Raw genomic sequence first — 27,610 nt, 5'->3', positions numbered from 1 at the left:
TTTCTATTTTTCGACCTACTGACCTAGTTTTTGACTGCACATGACCCAGTTACGAATTTGACCTAGATATCATCAAGCTGAACATTCTCACTAATTTTCATGAAGATCCATTGAGAAATATGGCCTCTAGAGAGGTCACAAGGTTTTTCTATTTTTAGACCTACTTACTAGTTTTTGACCCCACGTGACCCAGTTTTGAACTTGACCTAGATATCATCAAGGTGAACATTCTGACCAATTTTCATGAAGATCCATTGAGAAATATGGCCTCTAGAGAGGTCACAAGTTTTTTCTATTTTTAGACCTACTGACCTAGTTTTTGACCCCACATGACCCAGTTTCGAACTTGACCTAGATATCATCAAGGTGAACATTCTGACCAATATTCATGAAGATCTCATGAAAAATATGGCCTCTAGAGAAGTCACAAGGTTTTTCTATTTTTAGATCTACTGACCTAGTTTTTAATCCCCCGTGACCCAGTTTCAAACCTAACCTAGATATCATCAAGATGAACATTCTGACCAATTTTCATGAAGATCCATTGAGAAATATGGCCTCTATAGAGGTCACAAGGTTTTTCTATTTTTAGATCTAATGACCTAGTTTTTGACCCCACGTGACCCAGTTTTGAACTTGACCTAGATATCATCAAGGTGAACATTCTGACCAATATTCATGAAGATCTCATGAAAAATTTGGCCTCTAGAGAGGTCACAAGGTTTTTCTATTTTTAGACTTACTGACCTAGATTTTGACCCCATGTGACCCAGTTTCGAACTTGACCTAGATATCATCAAGGTGAACGTTCTGACCAATTTTCATGAAGATCTTATGAAATATATGGCCTCTAGAGAGGTCACAAGGTTTTTCTATTTTTAGACTTACTGACCTAGTTTTTGATGGCACGTGACCCAGTTTCGAACTTGACCTAGATATCATCAAGATGAACATTCTGACCAACTTTCATAAAGATCCCACAAAAAATGTGACCTCTAGAGTGGTCACAAGCAAAAGTTTACGGACGGACGCACGGACGACGGACGCTGCGTGATCACAAAAGCTCACATTGTCACTATGTGACAGATGAGCTAAAAATACAGCCTCTATCGCACACACAAGGTTTTTCTTTGATTTGACCTAGTGACCTAGTTTTTGACCTGAGATGACCCATTTTCGAACTTGGCCTAGATTTCATCAAGGCAATCATTCTGACCAATATTCATGAAGATCAATTGAAAAATACAGCCTCTATCGCATACACAAGGTTTTCCTTTGATTTGACCTAGTGACCTAGTTTTTGACCCGAGATGACCCATTTTCGAACTCGGCCTAGATTTCATCAAGGTTATCATTCTGACCAATATTCATGAAGATTAGTTGAAAAATACAGCCTCTATTGCATACACAAGGTTTTTCTTTGATTTGACCTAGTGACCTAGTTTTTGACCCGAGATGACTCATTTTCAAACCCGGCTTAGATTTCATCAAGGTTATCATTCTGACCAATATTCATGAAGATTAATTGAAAAATACAGCCTCTATCGCATACACAAGCTAAATGTTGACAGACCACGGACAACAGACGACGGAAGACGGACGCCGGACATTGAGCGATCAGAAAAACTCACCTGAGCATTGCTCAGGTGAGCTAAAAATGAGTATTCATAATTCAAAAGAATGGATGTTTTTGTAAATACCGTACATTTTAATCAACTGTATAATCAGCAAACAAAGACCTATAGAATGAAAAAGGTCTGAACATCTCATAGCAAAGAGTAAAAACTCGCTAAACTGTGAGAAATCATTTATTTATGGAAGCATTCTCTTCACTCTATATCAGATAAGTAAAGCACTTGACAGACTGATCATTGTGATACAAAAACTATTCTGTTGATAATGATTTTTTTTTTGCAAAAACACATGTATCACATAACAAGAGGACCATGATGGTCCTGAATCACTCGCCTCTTCCCACATGACCCAGTTTTGAGTATGACATCATTTTTTTCTATTATTTGACATAGTGACCTAGTTTTTGAGCTCATATGACCCAGTTTTGAACTTGACCTAGATATTATCAAGATAAAAATTCTGACCAATTTTCATGAAGATCCATTGAAAAATATGGTCTCTAGAGAGGTCACAAGGCTTTTTCTATTATTTGACCTATTGACCTAGTTTTCAAAGGTACGTAACCCTGTTTTGAACTTTATCTAGATATCATCAAGGTGAACATTCTCACTAATTTTCATGAAGATCTCATGAAAAATATGGCCTCTAGAGAGGTCACAAGGTTTTTCTATTTCAAGACCTTCTGACCTAGTTTTTCATCGCAGTTGACCCAGTTTCAAACTTTACCTATATATCATCAAGATAAACATTCAGACCAACTTTCATACAGATCCTATGAAAAATATGGCGTCTAGAAAGGTCACAACTTTTTTCATTATTTGACCTACTGACCTACTTTTTGAATGAACGTGACCCACTTTCGAACTTGACCTAGATATCATCAAGATGAACATTCTGACCAATTTTTATGGAGATCCATTCTTAAGTATGGCCTCTAGAGAGGTCACAAGGTTTTTCTATTTTCATACCTACTGACCTAGTTTTTGACCGCACTTGACCCTGTTTCGAACCTGACCTAGATATCATCAAGATGAACATTCAGACCAACTTTCATACAGATCCCATGAAAAATATGGCCTTTAGAGAGGTCACACGGTTTTTCTATTATTTGACCTACTGACCTAGTTTTTGAAGGCACGTGACCCAGTTTCGAACTTGACCTAGATATCATCAAGATGAACATTCAGATCAATTTTCATACAGATCCCATGAAAAATATGGCCTCTAGAGAGGTCACAAGGTTTTTCTATTATTTGACCTACTGACCAAGTTTTTGAAGGCACGTGACCCACTTTCGAACTTGATTTAGATATCATCAAGGTGAATATTCTGACAAATTTTCATGATAAATCTCATGAAATATATGGCCTCTAGAGAGGTCACAAGGTTTTTCTATTTTTAGACCTACTGACCTAGTTTTTGACCGCACGTGACCCAGTTTCAAACTTGACCTAGACATCATCAAGATGAACATTCAAACCAACTTTCATACAGATCCCATGAAAAATATGGCCTTTAGAGAGGTCACAAGGTTTTTCTATTATTTGACCTACTGAGCTAGTTTTTGAAGGCACGTGACCCAGTTTCGAACTTGACCTAGATATCATCAAGGTAAACGTTCTGACCAATTTTCATGAAGATCTTGTGAAATATATGGCCTCTAGAGAGGTCACAAGGTTTTTCTATTTTTAGACCTACTGACCTAGTTTTTGATGGCACGTGACCCAGTTTTGAACTTGACCTAGATATCATCAAGGTGAACATCCTGACCAACTTTCATAAAGATCCCATGAAAAATGTGACCTCTAGAGTGGTCACAAGCAAAACTTTACGGACTGATGCACGCACGTACGCACGCATGCACGGACGGACGACGGACATCGCACGATCACAAAAGCTCACCTTGTCACTTTGTGACAGGTAAGCTAAAAATGCCCAGTACATGTACTAAGTTTGTCCACTTTTGAGATTAAACTGAACATTAACAGCTTAGATCACATGATGGCTTACCAGATGCAATGATGGAAGAACTTAAGTACCACTCAAAAGAATATTTAAAGCAAAGTGAACACTTAGAGGGAATCATTACCTTCCACTTGGTGCTTCTTCACATAGAAGAATTTAATCCTTTAAAAGCTATAACAGACAACTTTAAGAAAGCAATCAGTTAAATTAAGCAACCTTAACCATTTAATCACAAAGACCCTTTTAACATAATTTTCCTACTAAAACCTATGGAAATTTAATACAAATCCTGAACAGAACAATTATAAATATAACAAACCTTGCACTACAACATCAGGCCTTGGTTCTGTTATCAATCTTCTGTTCAACGGATCTAACTCTCCAGGTGAAATAAATTTCTGCAACAAAAATAGCAAATTGATGAAACATTGCCCAAAAAAAAAAAATTCAAATTCTATCTCTGTCTTCAACAGACTTAAAAAACATCAGTGAGGTGCTGATTAATTTCAGAGCTGCCGAATCACAAATAAATAGTACAGGGAGCGATCTTTGATGAAAGCTTTCATTGTACAAAATGATTTTTCAATAAAAAGACTAAACATACTTTGCAAAGTTAATAAATTGAAATGCAATAAAAAGCAAACCTTCCAAGCAATTTCTAAACTAGAACTGTCACAGGAGTGACTCATACCCCCACCATACGGTCTTGTCACAGAAGAAGGGCAACCATAAGGAATCTTAAAAATACTTTGGAGTACTTCATCCTGGGCTTCCACATATAAGTAATACTAGTATAATACTAGTATAGTAATACTAGTAAATATATTAAATCTCTAATATTAGAGATACACTAAAAGTGAATACAAAAAAGTGTCTTACCGACCCATGTTACCACGGAAAAATGTTTTTACTTTTTACATAGGACTTATAATAAAAAAGTTAGAAAAATACCTGAAATATTGAAAATCTAAAAATAGGATTTCTAAAAGTAGACTAATTCCTGGAATTTAAGGGGAAGAAACTCAGTAAAAAGGTTACTTCCCTTTGGCTCTAAGCCAATCAGAATGAGATATAGTGAAAATACATCAAAATTAACCTTAAATTCTAGGTAAAAGGGGACACAATTCAAGAAAAATAGTGTCAGAGTTATGCACCTTGTGTCACATGATGTGGGTGATGAGGTGGAACATCTATTTTAAGTCTGAATCAAATCCATTCAGTAGTAATTGAGATATAGTGAAAATACATCAAAACTAACCTTAAATTCTAAGTAAAAAGGGGCATAATTCATGAAAAATTGGTGTCAGAGTTATGCACCTTGTGTCACATGATGTGGGTGATGAGGTGGAACATCTATTTTAAGTTTGAATCAAATCCTTTTAGTAATAATTGAGATATAGTGAAAATACATCAAAATCAACCTTAAATTTAAAGGAAAAGGGGACATAATTCATAAAAAATTTATGTCAGAGTTAAGCACCTTATGTCACATCATCTGGGTGATGAGGTGGAACAACTATTTTAAGTCTGAATCAAATCCATTTAGTAATAACTGAGATATAGTGAAAATACAAAAAAATTAACCTTAAATTCTAAGTAAAAGGGGACATAATTCATGAAAACTTGGTGTCAGAGTTATGCACCTTGTGTCACATGATGTGGGCACATGATGTGGGTGATGAGGTGGAACATCTTTTTTAAGTTTGAATCAAATCCTTTTAGTAGTAACTGAGATAAAGTGAAAATACATCAAAATCAACCTTAAATTCTTAGTAAAAAGGGGCATAATTCATAAAAAAATGGTGTCAGAGTTATGCACCTTATGTCACATGATGTGGGTGATGAGGTGGAACATCTATTTTAAGTTTGAATCAAATCCATTTAGTAATAACTGAGATATAGTGAAAATACAAAAAAATTAACCTTAAATTCTAAGTAAAAGGGGACATAATTCATGAAAACTTGGTGTCAAGAGTTATGCACCTTGTGTCACATGATGTGGGTGATGTGGAACATGTATTTTAAGTCTGAATCAAATCCATTTGGTAATAACTGAGATAAAAGATTTCGGGACGGGACGGGACGCGACGGGACACGACGGGACGCGACGGGACGCGACAAAACTGACTCCTATATACCCCCCTCAAACATGTTTGGTGGGGGTATAAATATAAATGAGCCGTGCCATGAGAAAACCAACATAGTGGGTTTGCGACCAGCATGGATCCAGACCAGCCTGCGCATCCGCGCAGTCTAGTCAGGATCCATGCTGTTCGCTTTCAGAACCTATAACAATTAGAGAAACTGTTAGCGAACAGCATGGATCCTGACCAGACTGCGCGGATGCGCAGGCTGGTCTGGATCCATGCTGGTTGCAAAGCCGCTATGTTGGTTTTCACATGGCGCGGCTCATATCATAAAATTCCAGGTCGAATTCAACCTTCCTTAACAAACAATACAGTGATTACCTCGTCAACCAGTCTCCCCAGTATATAAAGTGACTGTCCCCACATGTGTAAAGGTTTTCCTATCTGCTGTCTTTTTTGACTGTCAGGTTTCCTTACCTCTTGATCAACCTAGAAACAATTAAAATTCTAATAAAGTCAAAGTTAATGCTGAAATTGTTTTTTCTTTTTCAAAAAAATGTTGTTGTGATTTAGTTAGTTAACTCCCAAAAAAGTGGAAGATTAAACCTATTTATTTTACACTGATTGTAGTTTAACTAAGCCCAATGAATGCTGCCTAGACTTCTAACCAGTATTTACGCCTAATCAGGGATGCAAGAGACTGCAGTCAAATCAAATCAAATCCTGCATTCTATTCTGCAACCTAGAAATCATGATTCCTAATCTCAATTCCTGCACCACTGTGCATTATAAGGGAGATTGCAAGTGCATTTCCTTCAAATATATGCAACTTTGATCTCGTTTGCTTATGAAATGAAGGATTTATTTCAGAGTTCATGTGGAATGAACAATAATATATGACTGGCAAATCCATGACTTACATCAGCCATTTATTGTTAATCTAACAATTAAATTCTGTCGTCATTTCTTATATTTATTAATATTTCCATTCCCATTGTCAGCCAATTTTTCCCTAGAAATTGCACAATTTTTTTGTATTTAACATTTAGATGCATTTTCCTAGTTGTTCTGATCACTAGACAAAACAATTGCAAAATTAACTAAATAATGTTTTCCCCAACTACATGCAGGCATCACCAAAACGGTGGCACAGTATCACTAAGTGGTGTTATCATGAACAATTATGATAAATGTAAATATTTCCCTCTGCACAATGGTTATAAATTTAAATTAGCTTCTCATTTTTTTCTTCAAACAGTGCAACCAAATTAATAAATAATCTGCATAGTCCATTTAAGATATATTTCAAGTCCATTAAATTTCACAAAAAAATAAGTATTAGTTTGTATGGTTGACAGGAAGAATTCACAATCATGAAAATAAACATATTTTTGCTTATGACCCCTGCATATAATAATCAGCCTGGAATTTAAACACAAAAGAGGAAAACCTTACAAGACTTCAATTTGTCTTTGGTACTCACAAGACTGAAATGTGTCTGCTTTCACAACAACTATACATCATCATGTGGAAAAAAACTTCCAAAAATAAATAAAAATGAAGTAAGGTACCTTATCTTTTGGCACAGCATACATCTCCGGCATCATTGGTATACCCTCCTCATTCTTTATAATAACACTGTCTAACAATGTTCGGTACTTATCAACCTGCAAATATCAAATCAACAGTAAAGTAATTCTTTCTGACCAATTAGACCGAGAACAGATCTGAGAGTTATACATATGAGCCGTGCCATGAGAAAACCAACATAGTGGCTTTGCGACCAGCATGGATCCAGACCAGCCTGGGCATCCGCGCAGTCTGGTCAGGATCCATGCTGTTCGCTTTCAAAGTCTATTACAATTAGAGAAACCGTTAGTGAACAGCATGGATCCTGACTAGACTGCGCGGATGCGCAGGCTGGTCTGGATCCATGCTGGTCGCAAAGCCACTATGTTGGTTTTCCCATGGCACGGCTCATATCATCAATGATTAACAAAATCGTTACATAATTGACAACTGATTTAACATAAGGTTTCATTGTGATTAAGTTGTCATATTGTATCATATTATGCATCTAAATCTATAAATGATGTAAAATGTTTGCAAATAAGCAATTATAAATACAGATAAGACAGAAAGACCAAAATACTTCATAACTAAAAGTTAATAACACTTCTGTCAAAGGTAAGAGAATATATCACATTATAGCGTTGAAGCTGAAATTTCCCAAACACATAACATTTCCAAAAGCACAATAACATACTTTTGTTTTAATTTCACATTCATAAGCAATGCAATATAGAATCTTTCAAATAAATGTCAAAACCAAGACATGTAACCATTTCACAAACAAGGTAAGGAAAGAATCTTACTCTCTCAGCGTCTCCACTATAAAGACCATCTAGTATGAAATAAGCAAAGAACATAGGCCACATATTTTCTATTTTCTCGAAAGCGAGAAGTTCCCAAGGCTCGTAATGTAGTCTATTGGGATCCTCCACTGCTGTTTTATAACCATCACGTAAAAACCGCCGACAACCATATTTACCCTGTAAAATATACATGTTTCACAAAGTATTAATACAGTATTGTCAAATGCTTATGAGCAGTTTTTGCTTTGTCGCTATTAAGTAAAAGGTCATACTGAGACTGTTTTGCAACTTTGAGATATACCCATTGAGAATGAACCTAGGTGTCCTCACAGACTTAATACCATCACGCAAGCTGGTAACTAGGTAAAAACAAGAGAACCATGATGGTCCTGAATCGCTCATCTCTTCCCACATGACCCAGTTTTGAGTATGACGTCGTTTTTTCTATTATTTGACATAGTGACCTAGTTTTTGAGCTCATGTGACACAGTTTTGAACTTGACCTAGATATTATCAAGATAAAAATTCTGACCAATTTTCATGAAGATCCATTGAAAAATATGGTCTCTAGAGAGGTCACAAGGTTTTTCTATTATTTGACCTATTGACCTAGTTTTCAAAGGTACGTGACCCTGTTTTGAGCTGTACCTAGATATCATCAAGGTCAACATTCTCACCAATTTTCATGAAGATCTCATGAAAAATATGGCCTCTAGAGAGGTCACAAGGTTTTTTTATTATTTGACCTACTGACCTAGTTTTTGAAGGCACGTGACCCAGTTTCAAACTTGACCTAGATATCATCAAGGTGAACATTCTGACCAATTTTCATGAAGATCCATTCAAGGGTATGGCCTCTAGAGAGGTTTACGTTCTAGAGACCTAGTTTTTGATCGCAGTTGACCCAGTTTCAAACTTGACCTATATATCATCAAGATAAACATTCAGACCAACTTTCATACAGATCCCATGAAAAATTTGGCCTCTAGAGAGGTCACAACGTTTTTTCATTATTTGACCTATTGATCTACTTTTTGAAGGCACGTGACCCACTTTCGAACTTGACCGAGGTATCATCAAGATGAACATTCTGACCAATTTTTATTTAGATCTATTCAAAAGTACGGCCTCTAGAGAGGTCACAAGGTTTTTCTATTTTTAGATCTACTGACCTAGTTTTGGACCGCACATAACCCTGTTTCGAACTTGACCTAGATATCATCAAGATGAACATTCAGACCAATTTTCATACAGATCCCATGAAAAATATGGCCTTTAGAGAGGTCACAAGGTTTTTCTATTATTTGACCTACTGACCTAGCTTTTGACAGCACGTGACCCACTTTCAAACTTGACATAGATATCATCAAGATGAACATTCATACCAAGTTTCATACAGATCCCATGAAAAATATTGCCTCTAGAGAGGTCACAAGGTTTTTCTATTATTTGACCTACTGACCTAGTTTTTGATGGCACGTGATCCACTTTCGAACTTGATCTAGATATCATCAAGGTGAACATTCTGACCAATTTTCATGAAGATCTCATGAAATATATAGCCTCTAGAGAGGTCACAAGGTTTTTCTATTTTTAGAAACTGACCTACATATCATCATGGTGAACATTCAGATCAATTTTCATGAAGATCCATTGAAAAATATGGCCTCTAGAGAGGTCAAAAGATCTTAAAAATTTTAAACCTACTGACCTAGTTTTTGACTGCAGTTGACCCAGTTTCAGACCAACTTTCATACAGATCCCATGAAAAGTATGGCCTCTAGAGAGGTCACAAGGTTTTTTTATTATTTGACCTATTGACCTAGTTTTTTAAGGCACGTGACCAAGTTTCAAATTTGACCTAGATATCATCAAGGTGAACATTCTGACCACTTTTCATGAAGATCCATTCAAGGGTATGGCCTCTAGAGAGGTCACAAGGTTTTTCTATTTCAAGACCTACTGACCTAGTTTTTGATTGCAGTTGACCCAGTTTCAAACCTGACCTATAAATCATTAAGATAAACATTCAGACCAACTTTCATACAGATCCCATGAAAAATATGGCCTCTGGAGAGGTCACAACGTTTTTTCATTATTTGACCTACTGACCTACTTTTTGAAGGCACATGACTCACTTTCGAACTTGACCTAGATATCATCAAGATGAACATTCTGACCAATTTTTATGGAGATCCACTCACAAGTATGGCCTCTACAGAGGTCACAAGGTTTTTCTATTTTTAGACCTACTGACCTAGTTTTTGACCGCCGTGACCCTGTTTCGAACTTGACCTAGATATCATCAAGATGAATATTCAGACCAATTTTCATACAGATCCCATGAAAAATATGGCCTCTAGAGAGGTCACAAGGTTTTTCTATTATTTGACCTACTGGCCTAGTTTTTGATGGCACGTGACCCAGTTTCGAACTTGGCCTAGATATCATCAAGATGAACATTCAGACTAATTTTCATACAGGTCCCATGAAAAATATGGCCTCTAGAGAGGTCAAAAGATTTTAATAATTTTAGACCTACTGACCTAGTTTTTGACCGCAGTTGACCCAGTTTCAAACTTGACCTAGATATCATCAAGATGAACAGTCAGACCAACTTTCATACAGATCCCATGAGAAGTATGGCCTCTAGAGAGGTCACAAGGTTTTTTTATTATTTGACCTATTGACCTAGTTTTTTAAGGCACGTGACCCAGTTTCAAACTTGACCTAGATATCATCAAGGTGAACATTCTGACCAGTTTTCATGAAAATCCATTCAAGGGTATGGCCTCTAGAGAGGTCACAAGGTTTTTCTATTTCAAGACCTACTGACCTAGTTTTTGATTGCAGTTGACACAGTTTCAAACCAGACCTATATATCATCAAGATAAACATTCAGACCAACTTTCATACAGATCCCATGAAAAATATGGCCTCTAGAGAGGTCACAACGTTTTTTCATTATTTGACCTACTGACCTACTTTTTGAAGGCACGTGACCCACTTTCGAATTTTACCTAGATATCATCAAGATGAACATTCTGACCAACTTTTATGGAGATCCATTCACAAGTATGGCCTCTAGAGAGGTCACACGGTTTTTCTATTTTTAGACCTACTGACCTAGTTTTGGACCACATATGACCCTGTTGTGAACTTGACCTAGATATCATCAAGATGAACATTCAGACCAACTTTCATACAGATCCAATGAAAAATATGGCCTGTAGAGAGGTCACAAGGTTTTTCTATTATTTGACCTACTGACCTAGTTTTTGACGGCACATGACCCACTTTCGAACTTGCCCTAGATATCATCAAGATGAACATTCAGACCAATTTTCATACAGATCCCATGAAAAATATGGCCTCTAGAGAGGTCACAAGGTTTTTCTATTATTTGACCTACTGACCTAGTTTTTGATGGCACGTGACCCACTTTCGAACTTGACCTAGATATCATCAAGGTGAACATTCTGACCAATTTTCATGAAGATCTCATGAAATATATGGCCTCTAGAGAGGTCACAAGGTTTTTCTATTTTTAGACCTACTGACCTAGTTTTTGACCGCATGTGACCCAGTTTCAAACTTGACCTAGATATCATCAAGGTGAACATTCAGACTAACTTTCATATAGATCCCATGAAAAATATGGCCTTTAGAGAGGTCACAAGGTTTTTCTATTATTTGACCTGCTGACCTAGTTTTTGATGGCACGTGACCCAGTTTCGAACTTCACCTAGATATCATCAAGATGAACTTTCTGACCCATTTTCATGAAGTTCTTGTGAAATATATGGCCTCTAGAGAGGTCACAAGTTTTTTCTATTTTTAGACCTACTGACCTAGTTTTTGAAGGCATGTGACCCAGTTTCGAACTTGATCTAGATATCATCAAGGTGAACATTCTGACTAATTTCCATGAAGATCTTGTGAAATATATGGCCTCTAGAGAGGTCACAAGGTTTTTCTATTTTTAGACCTACTGACCTAGTTTTTAATGGCACGTGACCCAGTTTCGAACCTGACCTAGATATCATCAAGATGAACATTCTGACCAACTTTCATAAAGATCCCACAAAAAATGTGACCTCTAGAGTGGTCACAAGCAAAAGTTTACCCATGCACGCACGGACGGACGCTGCGTGATCACAAAAGCTCACCTTGTCACTATGTGACAGGTGAGCTAACAACAGCTTCCAACAGTTTCCTCATATGACAAAATCTGACACTTGTAAAGAACAAGAGGACCATGATGGTCCTGAATCGCTCACCTATCCCCACATGACCCAGTGTTGAACTGAGTATGACCTAGTTATTTCTATTATTTGACATAGTGACCTAGTTTTTGAGCACATGTGACCTAGATATCATCAAGATAAAAAATTCTGACTAATTTTCATGAAGATCCATTGAAAAATATGACCTCTAGAGAGGTCACAAGGTTTTTCTATTATCTGACCTAATGACCTAGTTTTTGAAAGCATGTGACCCACCTTTAAACTTGACCTAGATATCATCAAGGTGAACATTCTCACCAATTTTCATGAAGATCTCGTGAAAAATATGGCCTCTAGAGAGGTCACAAGGTTTTTTTATTTTTCAACCTACTGACCTAGTTTTTGACCGCACATGACCCAGTTACGAACTTGACCTAGATATCATCAAGCTGAACATTCTCACCAATTTTCATGAAGATCCATTGAGAAAGATGGCCTCTAGAGACATCACAAGATTTTTCTATTTTTAGACCTACTGACCTAGTTTTTGACCGCACATAACCCAGTTTCGAACTTGACCTAGATGTCATCAAGGTCAACATTCTGACCAAATTTCATGAAGATCTCTTGAAAAATATGGCCTCGAAAGATTTATTTATTTATTTTGTTGGGTTTAACGCCGCACCGACACAATTTTAGGTCATATGGCGACTTTCCAGCTTTAATGGTGGAGGAAGACCCCAGGTGCCCCTCCGTGCATACTTTCATCACGAGCGGGCACCTGGGTAGAACCACCGACCTTCCGTAAGCCAGCTGGATGGCTTCCTCACGTGAAGAATTCTACGCCCCAAATGAGGTTTCGAACCCACATCGATGAGGGGCAAATGGTTTGAAGTCAACGACTCTAACCACTCGGCCACGGAGGCCCCGGCCTCGAAAGAGGTCACAAGGTTTTTCTATTTTTAGATCTACTGACCTAGTTATTGACCGCATGTGACCCAGTTTCGAACTTGACCTAGATATCATCAAGATGAACATTCTGACCAATTTTCATACAGATCCCATGAAAAATATGGCCTCTAGAGAGGTCACAAAGTTTTTCTATTTTCAGACCTACTGACCTAGTTTTTGACCGTACGTGACCCAGTTTCAAACTTGACCTAGATATCATCAAGGTGAACATTCTGACCAATATTCATGAAGATCTCTTGAAAAATATGGCCTCTAAAGAGGTCACAAGGTTTTTCTATTTTTAGATCTACTGACCTAGTTATTGACTGCACGTGACCCAGTTTCGAACTTGACCTAGATATCATCAAGATGAACATTCTGACCAATTTTCATAAAGATCCCATGAAAAATATGGCCTCTAGAGAGGTCACAAAGTTTTTCTATTTTCAGACCTACTGACCTAGTTTTTGACCGTACGTGACCCAGTTTCAAACTTGACCTAGATATCATCAAGATGAACATTCTGACCAATTTTCATACAGATCCCATGAAAAATATGGCCTCTAGAGAGGTCACAAGGTTTTTCTATTTTTAGACCTAGTGACCTAGTTTTTGACCCCACGTGACCCAGTTTCGAGCTTGACCTAGGTATCATCAAGGTGAACATTCTGACCAATATTCATGAAGATCTCATGAAAAATATGGCCTCTAGAGAGGTCACAAGGTTTTTCTATTTTTAGACCTACTGACCTAGTTTTTGACCGCACGTGACCCAGTTTCGAACTTGACCTAGATATCATCAAGGTGAACATTCTGACTAATATTCATGAAGATCTCATGAAAAATATGGCCTCTAGAGAGGTCACAAGGTTTTTCTATTTTTAGATCTACTGACCTAGTTTTTGACCGCACCTGACCCAGTTTCGAACTTGACCTAGATATCATCAAGATGAACAATCTGACCAACTTTCATAAAGATCCCATGAAAAATGTGACCTCTAGAGTGGTCACAAGCAAAAGTTTACGGACGGACGGACGCACGGACGACGGACGCCACGCGATCACAAAAGCTCACCTTGTCACTTCGTGACAGGTGAGCTAAAAAAGGTCAGAGTCAGTCTGGCAAAACTTTATTCATGTCTGCACATCAATACAATAAATCTTCTACATATAACTATCACATTACAGTTACTTTAAATACCAGTGAAAACAAAGTATCCAACAAGCCTGGATTCAAAGCTTGTTGTTAAATTAACTAATCAGCACACTAGTCTAAATAATGGTAATCATGATGGCAAATACTCACCATAAGTTTGTTTTCTATTTCATCTCTAGTTTTGTTGATGATGTCTACATCATCTACAGCAAAGGCAGGAAAACTTATCACAGATATAAGGGCAGCATCTATCTCCTGTAAATAATGAAAAGAATCTATTAAAATATGGCTAATTTCCAAACTTTATAAAAACATAACTTGGCAATTTCTTTTGGCAATTTTTAATGTTTCCAGGACCTGTCTATATACCACATTTAAACACTTTAAGAGCAAGTTTATACCACGTTTTGTAATAATGCTAACATAGGTCTATATACTTTCCTTGGTGTCTGAGTAATTGTTCTTCTTTAGTTTTTTCCTTTTTATTACAGCCAGTTAAAACTTAAACAACATAAAGCAACTTTGTTTGGACATAAAAGAAAATTTAGGTTCTATCAAACACATCCTACTGATACGCTACTCAGATTCCTCTAGTCCTTATCTAAACGACTTGCTCCCTTGAAATTCATAACACCGAGTCTGACATTTTCTCTTAAAAACCTGTCTGAATAAACTTTGCTACAAGCGTCATATGCTTATCAATTTTTAAAAGGTCGCAGAATTTTTTTCTGCCGAAAGTACAGTCATTTAAACATTCTCATAACCAAGATTTCCAAAAGAAATGGTGTTGAACAATATCTACTCAAATATAACTTATAAGTACAAGATCTTTTTTCACATATATCTCAAGTATTTAAGTATTTGTTGATCACTGCTTACCTTGGAGCTAGATTCTCGGGGAAGCATGGAGTGTAGTATAGCCTGGCACTGCTGGGCTTCGTCTGGTAGGGCATGGATAATAGAGGCAGGTCCACCTCGGGCTCCAAACAGATCTAACTCATTTATAGCCTCTAAGGCTGCCTACACACAAAGTAATATGAATTGAAAACATCTTACTTCTGACTATATGGCATAATCATTTCATTTTATTTCTGTATAAAATTTCATAGTTTAGTCGTAAATGTCTATTTTGTGGGACCACCAATTTTTGTATTTTATATTTCATAGAAATGTTTTTTTATTGATTGTGATTTAATTCTATGTATAAAAACAACAAAAGACCAATGAAAACAAAAGACCCGTGAAAATAAGTCCCCATGACATAAATGAATTTACAGTAACTTTCTCTAACCAGAATTCCCTTTATATATATATACCACTAGTGAGTTTTGATAAATATTATATATTTTGCTTGATTTACATACAGATAAATTTCTGTCTTATTATTTATTAAATTTACTCTTACTATATTATTATATAACAATTGAAAAAAATCCAATTTTAACTTTTCAACATATTAATACATAAAAACTAAGTAACTAACTAACTCCACAAATGAAGAGTGCTTATCTATGTTAGCATTGTTTCTAAATCAGGTATAGAAAAAACTGATTTTATCTAGACTTGAAAAAGAAAGGGTTATACTTTTGCCATTCCAATAGAGCTGGAGTTTAATTCTGGCAGACCATGGTTTGTTTTGTCACCTCTCTCCCAAATACCATAGTCCTACAATGGAACAATGGAAATATATGAAAATATTTAAATCTTAAATCCGAGCTAAACTAACAAGTTTTACTTATTCCTTACTAGTGGGCAAGAAACTGACAACTTCCCATGATTTTTTTTCAGAGGTGGGGTAGGTGGTCATATAATGATATACTTTCTCACATAAATCTGGCTTGGAGGACCAATAGCCTAAAGCACACTGTCTCGAGTCAATCATAATGGCGGGAACATACAAACATGACCCGGATCCGAACCTACGACCTCCTGACTGGAAAGTCTTGCGCTCAACCTACCTGGACTGACAGTTTCTCTGTAGGGATTAACATAATACTCTGTAGAGGTTAATTTCCTAAAACTGTGACGTCTTTCAAGATCCTTTGGAATAAAATTTTGAGCTTTCAATTCAAACAGTTTTTGCAGTAAACATGTGCGTTTCAAAATAAAACTAGAGACTTTTTTTCACGAAAAACATGTCTCCCACTAACTGCCACGCAAAAATTGCAAAATACCACAAATCAAGATCCATAACTCTAGGGAAAACCACTGAATCATATCATTCCAACAATATACATAACTAGCCTTGGCAATGATCACTGGTTTGGTGTAAATCCATCCAGAGGTGTCGCAGGACTTAATGGACAAACTTTGTGACATACAGACAGACAGACAGATGGACAGCACTAAATCAATAGGTTTCCCCTACTACATGTGGGAGACATAATCATGATCAAATGAATGGAAATTTTGCTTGTACATTGGGACTAAATTTTCTGAATTGACTCAACCACGAAATCCAAGAAAATCAGTCCCCAACGAATATAACTGATTTCACTATAAATTGATCTGCTTTGAAGGGAAAATATTAATTATACACAGGTGTTATTCTTGAAAAGTTATATGACTTACTGGTGTTCTGTACGCTGTTTCTATGTAGAAAACAAGGTTTTGTATAAAAGATGCCTCATCTAGTGTATATACTATTTGTAGACCTGTAACCATGAAAAGAAATAAGAATAACAATGAATGTGTCAAAATATGTCACTGATGTAGATTTGAGTTTTACTTTTTGTAATGTATGTAAAAGTGTGCTGATCTTGAAAAAGCCACCAACATAAATTCGGTAAATTACATCTGGCTTGTTCCCAATGCATGTTAATAAATGTTGGTGAATCTAAAAAGTCCTACGACAACCATGTCAGAAATAAAATGTATGTTTTAGAAAATTAATAACAATGAAATAGGTTGCAACATGAAAAGTTGAAGATGTATCTATAATGAGTAGTAAATCACTGGACATAACCCAATTGTTTAAAATTTCAGATTAAGTTTTCTCCAGATTCTTATTAGTAACTGTTACAGCAAAATTGCCAGAAAATTGCAATCTCCTGAATTCTGACACTTCAGATGCTTAATGAAATAAAGAATAATATGGAAAAGATGTAAGCAGAAAATTGCAACATCTCTTCTGGTTTGTTTTACCTGCTGCTGTCATCTGTGCCAGGAAGAGTATATACAGTGAAGTGGCATCAATCTGAAGATGACCCCACTCCTTGTCGCCGACCACAGGCTTGCCAGTCACACTGCTGTACTTGGCATGCAGGCAATCTTTCGGAGACTGTGTCAACTTAAATTTCTCCAGTTTGTTCACTTGTAGCATCATACTTCTCATCAGCCCTCGCATCAACTTCACAACAGACTGTGTAACAATGTACTTAATTATTCTATTGTTTTAATAAATTCTATAAGCAAAGGGCCATGACTGATTGAAAAATTTGTATCAATATATAAACTGACAAATCTAAGGTTCTTAAGCAGTAGTTATGTCGGGGAAAAAATAGATCTATTCAAGAGAAACTTTTCTTGCCTTGAAAACACAGTATAATAAACAGAAAGCCATGTTTTATACTTTACACTTAAATCCTATTAATTTCCTTAGAGGGGACTATTACCCGATATTGCCCATTTCATTCCATGGGCAGAAAGTTATTTTGTCCAAAATGGCTATTTCATGGGAATATGAACTCAAGAATTTCAACTTTTAAAGACGAAATGAACCAAAATTTTAGCTGTTCATTGGGATTTTATTTTCTGGATTTTTCCTTTGTTTGTACCAATATTCCAAAATTCTGTATTGTTATATCATTCACTTGATCAATTTAATCAATTGTCAATACACTGATATATCTAGATTAAGAATAAGTAATATAGTTTGATCATGAAACAACTTTTTAACAGCCAAATATTCTTCAATGTAGGTTGTTTAATTCTAGTAAGTACTAATCAAAATTAAATCCGGGTAAGGTTCTAGTTTCCTCAAAGCAAGAATAGCGAATTTCATCAAATTACATCTTATTTGGTTTGTCAATGTTATATACATGTATTAAAAGACAAAATATATGATATATTTTTGTATTAACCTGTAAAGGATCATGTATAATAAAATATTAAATATTTCTCACAAATGTTTACACTTCAAAACATCATGCAATGAATAAGTGCACATGATGACATTTGTAGGTTATATTTATCTTGCCACAGTGAGAGCAATAATCATGATAGCTATACCTGCTCTAGTTCATAAGCCTTGGCTAGATCCTCATCAAGGTCTGCCGTCTTCCGGTATGCCAGGGAGAGTCCCCATACAGCAAGTATTGAATACACATTGTCTCGCACCCAGGCGTGACTGTTATGTTCTGTAGCAGGAAATAAACCTGTCACTGGATTCTGAAAATTCAAGCACATGCAATGATGAGAACTGACAGACAGGTTCTGAAAATATAAGGCAGGTATGTAAACACTGTTAATCAAGAGATACCAGCAGATTGACATCCTACCAAAGAACATCAGTAATGCAATGCTTTTTTTCTAAATCACCTGAATTTCTAAGGATCTGGGTCTTGCAAGCAGGATTTCATTTAATCCTGATTTGTCAAAGCATCCTATTATATTCCAAGATGAACCAGACCTAGATCCAGGGCCTGGACCAGAGGGCCCATGCCCCCCTCCCCCCACCCTCCTCCAGTTAGCTGAGAAATGACCTAAACTCATCAAAACTGCACCCAACTATTTTGGCAAAGGAATAATATTTTCTCAAAATTTAGCACAGATGCATACCTATATTTCAAAGTTTTCAAGGGGGAGGCCCCATGCCCCTCTAGTATGGGACCCCCTTCCTATACCTCAAAATTTAGACCAAACAAGAGATCATAGAGTGATCTTGGCGCCCACCATTGAGCAATATTTGAATGTTCCAAATTTTAAGACTAGCTAAAGGTCAAAATCAAGGTCAAATTTCATTTCAGTACACAACACTGTGCATGTGGTCCAAATTTGAAAGCTGCAGCTTGAGAAATGTGAAAGTAGGTCACTAGATCAATTTCAAGGTCAAAGTTCATTTTGGTACACAGAACTATGCATGTGCTTCAAATTTGGAAGCTGTAGCTTGAGAAATGTGAAAGTAGGTACTAGGTAAAAATCAATGTCAAATTTCAATTCAGAACACAAAAATATGCGTGTGGTCCAAATTTGAAGGCCTGTGGCTTCAGAAATGTTAAAGTAGGTCACTTCGTCAATCTCAAGATCAAAGTTCATTTCAGTACACAAAACTATGCATGTGGTCCAAATTTGAAGGCTGTAGCTTGAGAAGTGTGGAAGTAGGTCACTAGATCAAAATCAAGGTCAAATTTCATTTCGGAACACAAAATTATGCATGTGGTCCAAATTTGAAGCCTGTACCTTCAAAAATGTGAAAGTAGGTCACTAGGTCAATGTCAAGGTCAAAGTCTGTTTCGGTACACAAACCTATGCATGTGGTCCAAATCTGAAGCTACAGAAATGTGAAAGTAGGTCACTAGGTCAAGATCAAGGTCAACTCATGTCAAGGTTCATCTTGCCACTCAAAACTATACAATGTCATGTGGTCCAAATTTGAATGTTGTAGGCTATGGACATAAAGATTCTAAAAGTTTTCCCTATATTAAGTCTATATGAACCATGTGACCCCCAGGGCGGGGCCATATTTGACCCTAGGGGGATAATTTGAACAAACTTGGTAGAGAACCACTAGATGATGCTACATTACATATATCAAAACCCTAGTCTTTGTGATTTGGACAAGAAGATTTTCAAAGTTTTTCCTTAAATAAATATATGTAAATTATAAAAATAAACAAAGGGCCATAACTCACTCAAAAATTGTTGAACCAGTCTGATTTTCAGAGGGACACAACTAGGGTACCAATACATCATTCTGACTAAGTCTGGTGAAAATCCCCCCAGTAGTTTCTGAGGAAATGCGATAACGAAAAATTGTTAACGGACAGATGGACCAACCACGGATGCAGAGTGATTTGAATAGCCCACCATCTGATGATGGTGGGCTAAAAATGCACCAGAGGCCACCCTTGCATACCTATATTTCAAAAAATTTCAGGGGGAGATCCCCTGACCCACTAAAACAGAAGGCCCCCTCAAGTACCTACTCCCACTAGGCACTATGCGTCTCGGCAGTAACGCCTTTGTTTTTAACTGGTGCTCCTCCTCTCCCCTCATTCAAATATTTCTGGATCTGGGCCTGCAAAAACATTGGTAGGTAAATACAGAAAATCATGGCCTCAACATTTTGCTACAATGATTGAAAAATTTAGACCTCAAACAATTTTTCATTCTACAAGTAGGATATTCACAATTTTGATGCAGACTTCTACAATGCAGATTTTCATAAAACTTCTCAGTTATACATTTACGTATCCTTCATGATAAGGTAAAAAATGTATAGAGCCGTGCGCTTGTTTGATAAATATTTCAAACGACTATAAAGATCTGCAAATTTCAAGTTGATTTTATGATATTATTTGGATTTGTTCACATATCAGCATTTGGTTATGATATTTAGGTGTAAAGTTAACAATAAAAATATGTAAGTCTTGAGACTGGTTAAACGAGAACGCCAAAAGAATTAATAGCTGAATTACTACTTCAGTAACATAAACAATAAGCATAAGTTGATGTGACACTCATGACTTGATATATCCCGGCACAACCAGTTTCCAATGGCTCTTAACAAGTTTTTTGTCCAGCTTTGTTCACATGCAAGTCCAACTCTGGTTTATTGCCTCACACTAACCATATGATCAGCATAAATGCTATAAAAGTATACTATTTCCATTTTAAGTTTCTTACTGAATCCCTGGCATGAACTCTAATTTTGAAAATTGTCAGTAAGAAGTCATGCTGGAAATTTACAACCTAAATCTGACCATGTGCAGTATTTTTGCTCTCATACCTGTCAAGTAACCAAAATATGAAAGAGTGAGATAGGACGAGTGGGGGTGGGTGGGGTTTTTTTGGTAATGCTCCAAATTCTTTAAGTCGTGATCAAACCTTGAATTTGTGAAATCTTCTTTGGATTTGTCTTTTGTTTCATAAAACATTTGGATTGAGTAATAACAGTTTTATATCTGATACTGACATATAATGTACAACTGTTTTAAAGCTTTTTCTAGCTATATAATATAACCTTTAGCTTTGTTTTAAATTATGCATTTTTTGTGCCTGTTTTGCTGGTTTCACTTTTTTACATTTATTTTTCTTATGGCAGCTTTTAGGTCATCGACCTAGAACAGCAGTTTAACCTGTCAGTAGTACATCAAAATGTTGCCATGTCATCCTATGTTTCTGTCATGTGCTATTGTATGTCTTTAGGTTTGTTTTATAAACTGGATCTCACTGATTGTGCAATGTCATATTATTTTCTGTCTTTGTGCTAGATAAATTTATAGGTTAATTCATACCAAATAATAATTTTAATTTCCATATTTCTTTCAATCATGTCCTTCTTTTACAGCTATTTTTACTTTTGTTCCTTATAAATTTGTTAATACATAGTCAGTTCAAAAGCACCTGGAGTGCTTATGTTGTATTGTTACTTGTCTTGCCGACTCAAAATTATCTTATCTTACCAGTTTTAGCTTCTTCTTAATCTTTTATAGTAATGGCAAACGTTCAATTAATGATACATTATGGCCATGCTTGGTGGGGATGGGGGGGGGGGGGGGAGTTAAAGTAAAAGACTGTCAGGTTTCCTAAGCTACTCAATCCACCTAATGCCTCCCAACAGTTATGATAAAAAAGTGAAAAAAAACCAACACCTTAATTCCCTTAACTGCAAATTATATTTATACATAAACTTTTGTGCAGAAAGGAAGATGTTTGTACTAGGGTTAAAAACAGAATAAAAGCAAAATGATTTGTAGACCTAATTCTCGATATTCCGTAGTTTCACTTTCATTCCGTGGCTCTCAAAAATACCCTTGTGCCGCTGCCGCGCGTGTCAGAAGTCCATGCAAGTTTCTCAGAAAAGTAAACAAAGATTTGTGAGCATCCGAAAATGCGCAATAAACAGGTAAGTATAGCTTATTTACTTAAAAATATGAAAATGTGAAAAAAAACTTTTCAGTGCTAAAGAAAAAGAGGGTGGCATACAAAAAATTTTATTAAAATATAAACATGCAAACTGATTGTGACAAACTTTTAGCAACATGTTACACAGTCCCCTAACTAAATACTGAGCAGTGTAATTAGTCAAGGTACCCTTCACCATAGCGACCATCAATCAGCCAATCAGAGCCACGGATTCAACGAGAAGCTGCCAGCTGATCTAGACCAATGTAGGTCAACATACATGAGGTGAGCTTTTTCATGTTCTGTCATATCTTGTTGATTTTTTGACTTAGCATGCTTATACTGAAAGGTTGCAGTTTCTTTACATTAAAAAACAATACGTGAATATCTAACATCCAACGAGCATGCACAATTTGGGTGTCAGACGTTTCACCCCCAAGACTGTTTCTCCCAAGACTTTTCACCCCCAGTTTGAAAAGTCTGGTGTTTTATAGCATATGAAGACTTTTGCCAATTAAGAGCCATGGAATTATGAGAACACAGCATACTGGAATAATGGTGTAAACATCAATGTAGCCAGTGCTGATTTGAATCCGTTGACTGTTTCAACACTGACTACAAGAGATGGAAATGTGTTCCACTGAACAACTGTTCTAAGGAAAAATGAATTTTTATAATAGCCTGTCAGCTCTATTTTTTTTCTGTGAATCTGATTTTCAGACTTGACAATTATAAACTGATGTTTGAGAATTGGTTTTATTTGGACAAGAGGCGATTGGAAAATCAAATCCAGCGCGAAACTCCAAGAATTACTTCTGTTTCCTAATTTCTTCCAAAGTTAAAAACGTAAACGTTTTACGTACTGACCATCAGTGATTTCTGGGAAGTCAAGTAATACAGGAACAATTCTTGTTTTCAGGCAAACTCTCTAATATATTTAAGGTCAAGGCCGCTGTCAATAGCAAGACGTAATTTCGTATCTTTCGATAATAATATCTGGGATTTCTTTATGTTAAATTTTTTTCATCAATTTCAAAGTTATTTAAATGTTTCATATTTGATGTTTTCTACAGGATATTATCTGTTATTCTTTTATTTTTCTTATCATGCGAAAATAAAAGTCACGCTTCCTAGAATATATTTACCCCAATTCAAAGTAAATACCAAAAGTCTACTGATAATAACTCGACGAAGGAATAGGCATACAGTAGTTAACTTTTGTCATTAGTCATATTCGAAGCTGTCTGCTTTGTATTGTCATTTAATTCACAATATACAAGATTTTAAATAAAATAAACTTTATTTAACGTTGGATAATGTAGGCCCTACACTTTGTAATGTTCAAGATACTAGTATAAACATATGTAAAACAGATATAAACAAGGATTCAGAGCTAAAGATAAAAAATAAAAAATGGTTTAAAGCATATCAAGGCATTTTAAATATTGAAAATTTAACTGAATATAGCATGGTTGCGTGAGAAATACATATTTACAAATAAAGCTTACCTCACCTTTACCTTTATCAATAAAGCTTACCTTTTTCTTAGTATTCTCTGCAAAATATGAGAGTAAAGATATAACTGTAAGAATGAAGTTCATAGCTTAAAATGTTAAAATTAATAGACAAATTATGCTCTATGAAATGTTGTAGAAAAGATAAACTTGGCAGACAAAAAGTGACAAGCAAACAGAAAAGATATTATAATGAAACTGAGCGAAAAAGGCAGTAGTTATTGTTTCAGTATTAATAATGCAATAAGCTGAAAATACTTCAGCCCTAGCCGGGAATCGAACCCGGGACCTCTCACACCTAAGACTCTACCACGTCACTATAAAAGATAGCTCATTAGCAAGGAAGTATAAGTGCACCCTTATACTCTACTCTACTAATTAAAGTATTATTGATCCCATTCAGGTTGGTTAACGAAAAAGAAAATCACATAAAACATTAATACGATGTTCAACAAACAAAACACTGCTTCTACAGTAATCGTATCACTTCGTTCTTACTTTTTTTTAATGTTCAGCCAGTCTACTCATCCATTTGACAACAGATATGATTCTCTACGGCAAAATATAAAGAAAAGAAGCACAAAATACGCCAGTGCCAATAAGCAACATATGCAAACTAAAATCAGGCATATGAATCATAAAAACAATGAACAAGCAACAGCTGAAAGCAAATAAAAAAAAAACAATAAAAAGGATAGCATAGCATTGCAAGCCAACATTTAAAGAAAAGGAAAAAGCAGCTGGGCCATTGGAGGAAGCAGTGCATAGCTTCTCAAACATGGCGCATTTAAATTAGCACAGTGCATCCATACTCAAGTTTGGATCTGATGAGGTAGGCGATTTACATACATTCTTCTGTGCAGAGAATTAGGTTTTGTCATATATGACCAAAATGTGTGGGTTAATAAATACCTGGAAAACTGTATAGAAAATGGGTCATATATAAATCGGTGGCGACTAAATTTCTTTTCTTTCTTTTTTTCACTCATAAGTCATAGACATACCCATAATCACTGGATTATATTTATGTTCCACATAATGAACGACATAAGGCAAAAAAAACTTCGTATATTCCTCACTAAAGTTTTCCGACAATTGCTACTAGACTGAAAAGTAGGCAAAACAATTCCCAGTTGAATGGTTTTAAAGAAGGAATCGTTATAGAGTCGACATGAAATTCTTGTTATATAGTCGACATGAAATTCTTGTATCAAATGTGATCCTTACTTTTACTGCAGTAGACATTCATGCATACACTTAACCACACAAAAACGCCGGTGACCATTAAGCACTATTGAACTAAAATAGGCTATGAATAGAAACAATGAAAAGAACAGTTGAAAGCATCAAAAAAAACAATAAAAAGGATAGATGCTTGAAGCACATTAAACGAAGGTAAAGCAGCTGGCCATTGGTAGGAAGTTGTGCATATTCAAAATGGCAATTTAAATTAGCACGTGCATTCCATACTCAGAATTTGGATTGATAGGTAGGCGATTTACATACATTTTCTGTGCAGAGTATTAGGTTTTGTCAAATATGGCAAAAGTGTGGGTAAAATATACTGGAAACTGTATAGAAAATTGGTATCATAAATCGGTTGGGACAATCAATTCTTTTTTTTTTCATAATAGTCATAGAATTACATAATACTGGATTATATTTTGTTCACATAATGACGACTTAAGGCAAAAAAATTGTATTATTCCTCACTAAAGTTTCCGACAATTGCTATAGACTGAAAAGTATGGCAAAAATTCCCGTTGATGGTTTTAAAGAAGGAACGTTATAGAGTCGACAAAAATCTTGTTATATGTCGACATGAAATTTGTATTAAGTGATCCTAATTTTATGCAGTTAGAAATTCATGCATCACTTATCCATCAACAAAAAAAGTGGGACTCTTAGCTTTTGCACCGGTAGTAGGAGGTGTATAGCCAGTTTAATTGGGTTAGATAAAAAACGAATTATAGACCACAAGTTTAAGTGCAGGATGAGAACAATTGGGATGGCATTTTGCCTGTTTGTCCGTTCTCAAGGTTTAAAAACCAATGAAACTTACATGGATTCAGTGTTGTTCTATTTTCTGGCCTTTCGAGATCAAGATCATGGAGTCCATTCAATATCTATATAAAAGAATTCAGCTCAAGACAAATTTTATTTCGTACTAAGAGATCCTGAAGACAGGGGAAAGAAACGTTTTAACAATTTAAGCATGATTCCAAAAGTATTGCTTGGTTGTCATGGCCTGATTTGTAAAACTGGAAAAAGGTATTTTTTTCAACAAAAGAAGACCTAAACAAAAAATGTAAATGGATGCTTACGCAGACAGTATATCGCAGAGAAGCGAAGAATCGATTTTTTTTTGACAACTACTGCACAGATTTACAACAGATAATGGATGAAAATCCTTGAATATTAAGCTCCTTTAACTTTGTCAAACATAATACTGGGGCCGTATTTGTTTCCGTATAGAGCCATATTTGTTTTTATCTTAAAAGAAAAAACTTTCTCCTCCAAAAGTGCAATAAATTATGACAATCTTCCAATTCCCTTCCCATTATCGGCCTTCTTAGATAGGCATACTTAATGTGTGGGAGGTTCTGGATCTGCTGCATGACCGCGTCATACGATAGATGTGAAAAATGGCACTACTGGCTGCCTTGCTTGGTATTCAGGTTTAGAAGCTGGCTTCTCCGCCCTGATACCCTTGTGACGAGGAATTTTTTCAAGGATGTGCGGAGAGTGATTAAATACAAGTAGTAGAACTTGTTCCAAATCTGACCTAAATTATATATTAGTTTAAACTAAAGCTCTGCTCATCTTACATACCTTTTAAGCAGTTCGTAAATTAGACACATCTCCTGTGCAACTTTTTTTATTCCACATCCTGGCAATGTTTTATTATTGAGCTCACCTACGCACTTTAAGTATTGTGATCGCTGTGTTCGCCATTGTCAACAATATTACTGTTAACACTCTAGATGTCACAATTTTGGCCCAATCTTTAAGAAACATAGAAAGTCATCCTAAATAAAATCTTGGACGAGTTCGAAACTGAGTCATCTAAGGTAAAGACAATATAGGTCACTAGGTCTGTAGATAGATAATCTCTATGCATTATAGGAGGTTTGAAAACGAGTTACCCAAAATTAAAAGCTAGGTAAATAGGTCAAATCATAGAAAAACTTTGTGAACACTTGGTGCCATGTTTTTTCATAAGTATTGTAAACAGAAGTGAAACACTAGGTCACTAGGTCAAATCAGTGAAAAAAAACTTAGCATTCTACCTGATTCACAGAAAACAATATCAGAATGTTTGTTGTGATGAAATCTAGGTCATACTGGATACTAAGATACCTGGGGTAGTAACTAGGTCAGGTTAGCGAAACTGGGCCTTCATGACCCTCTTGTTTGAGTTTATTACAGAGAATATGAAGAAAATAGTCACTTAGATGAAAGCATCAAGGTCTAAACATACACAGTATTTTTTCGAAAGTGGCAATATCAATTAGTTATATTTATTCATTTATTTATTTGGGTTTTACGGGGCACCAACACAGTATAGGTTATATGGCGCCAAACAGGACTACAAATTTTGGTTTCACATCTCATTTACATCGGAATAAAAACA

The 27,610-nt window shown here is 35.9% G+C and overlaps 1 protein-coding gene across 1 annotated transcript in view; it reads right to left on the bottom strand.

Moving 5' to 3' along the window:
* Positions 1 to 24,984, bottom strand: part of LOC123556975 (probable phosphorylase b kinase regulatory subunit alpha) — a 96,357-nt gene extending 71,373 nt beyond the window's left edge. Inside the window, exons 1-12 of the mRNA XM_053544560.1 lie at positions 24,981 to 24,984; positions 24,001 to 24,017; positions 18,626 to 18,784; positions 17,540 to 17,756; positions 16,967 to 17,049; positions 15,980 to 16,060; positions 15,275 to 15,415; positions 14,546 to 14,650; positions 8,063 to 8,239; positions 7,259 to 7,354; positions 6,069 to 6,176; positions 3,920 to 3,998 (exon numbers count right to left, since the gene is read on the bottom strand). Of these exons, the coding sequence (XP_053400535.1) occupies positions 3,920 to 3,998; positions 6,069 to 6,176; positions 7,259 to 7,354; positions 8,063 to 8,239; positions 14,546 to 14,650; positions 15,275 to 15,415; positions 15,980 to 16,060; positions 16,967 to 17,049; positions 17,540 to 17,756; positions 18,626 to 18,784; positions 24,001 to 24,017; positions 24,981 to 24,984 (1,267 nt within the window). The remainder of the gene's footprint in view (positions 1 to 3,919; positions 3,999 to 6,068; positions 6,177 to 7,258; positions 7,355 to 8,062; positions 8,240 to 14,545; positions 14,651 to 15,274; positions 15,416 to 15,979; positions 16,061 to 16,966; positions 17,050 to 17,539; positions 17,757 to 18,625; positions 18,785 to 24,000; positions 24,018 to 24,980) is intronic.
* Between the last annotated feature and the right edge of the window lie 2,626 nt (positions 24,985 to 27,610).

This window comes from Mercenaria mercenaria, chromosome 5 (genome assembly GCF_021730395.1).
Source record: "Mercenaria mercenaria strain notata chromosome 5, MADL_Memer_1, whole genome shotgun sequence".
In the NCBI taxonomy this organism is placed as follows: Eukaryota; Metazoa; Mollusca; class Bivalvia; order Venerida; family Veneridae; genus Mercenaria; species Mercenaria mercenaria.
Note: the sequence above shows the minus strand (reverse complement) of the source record. Positions and strands in the feature narration are given on the sequence as shown.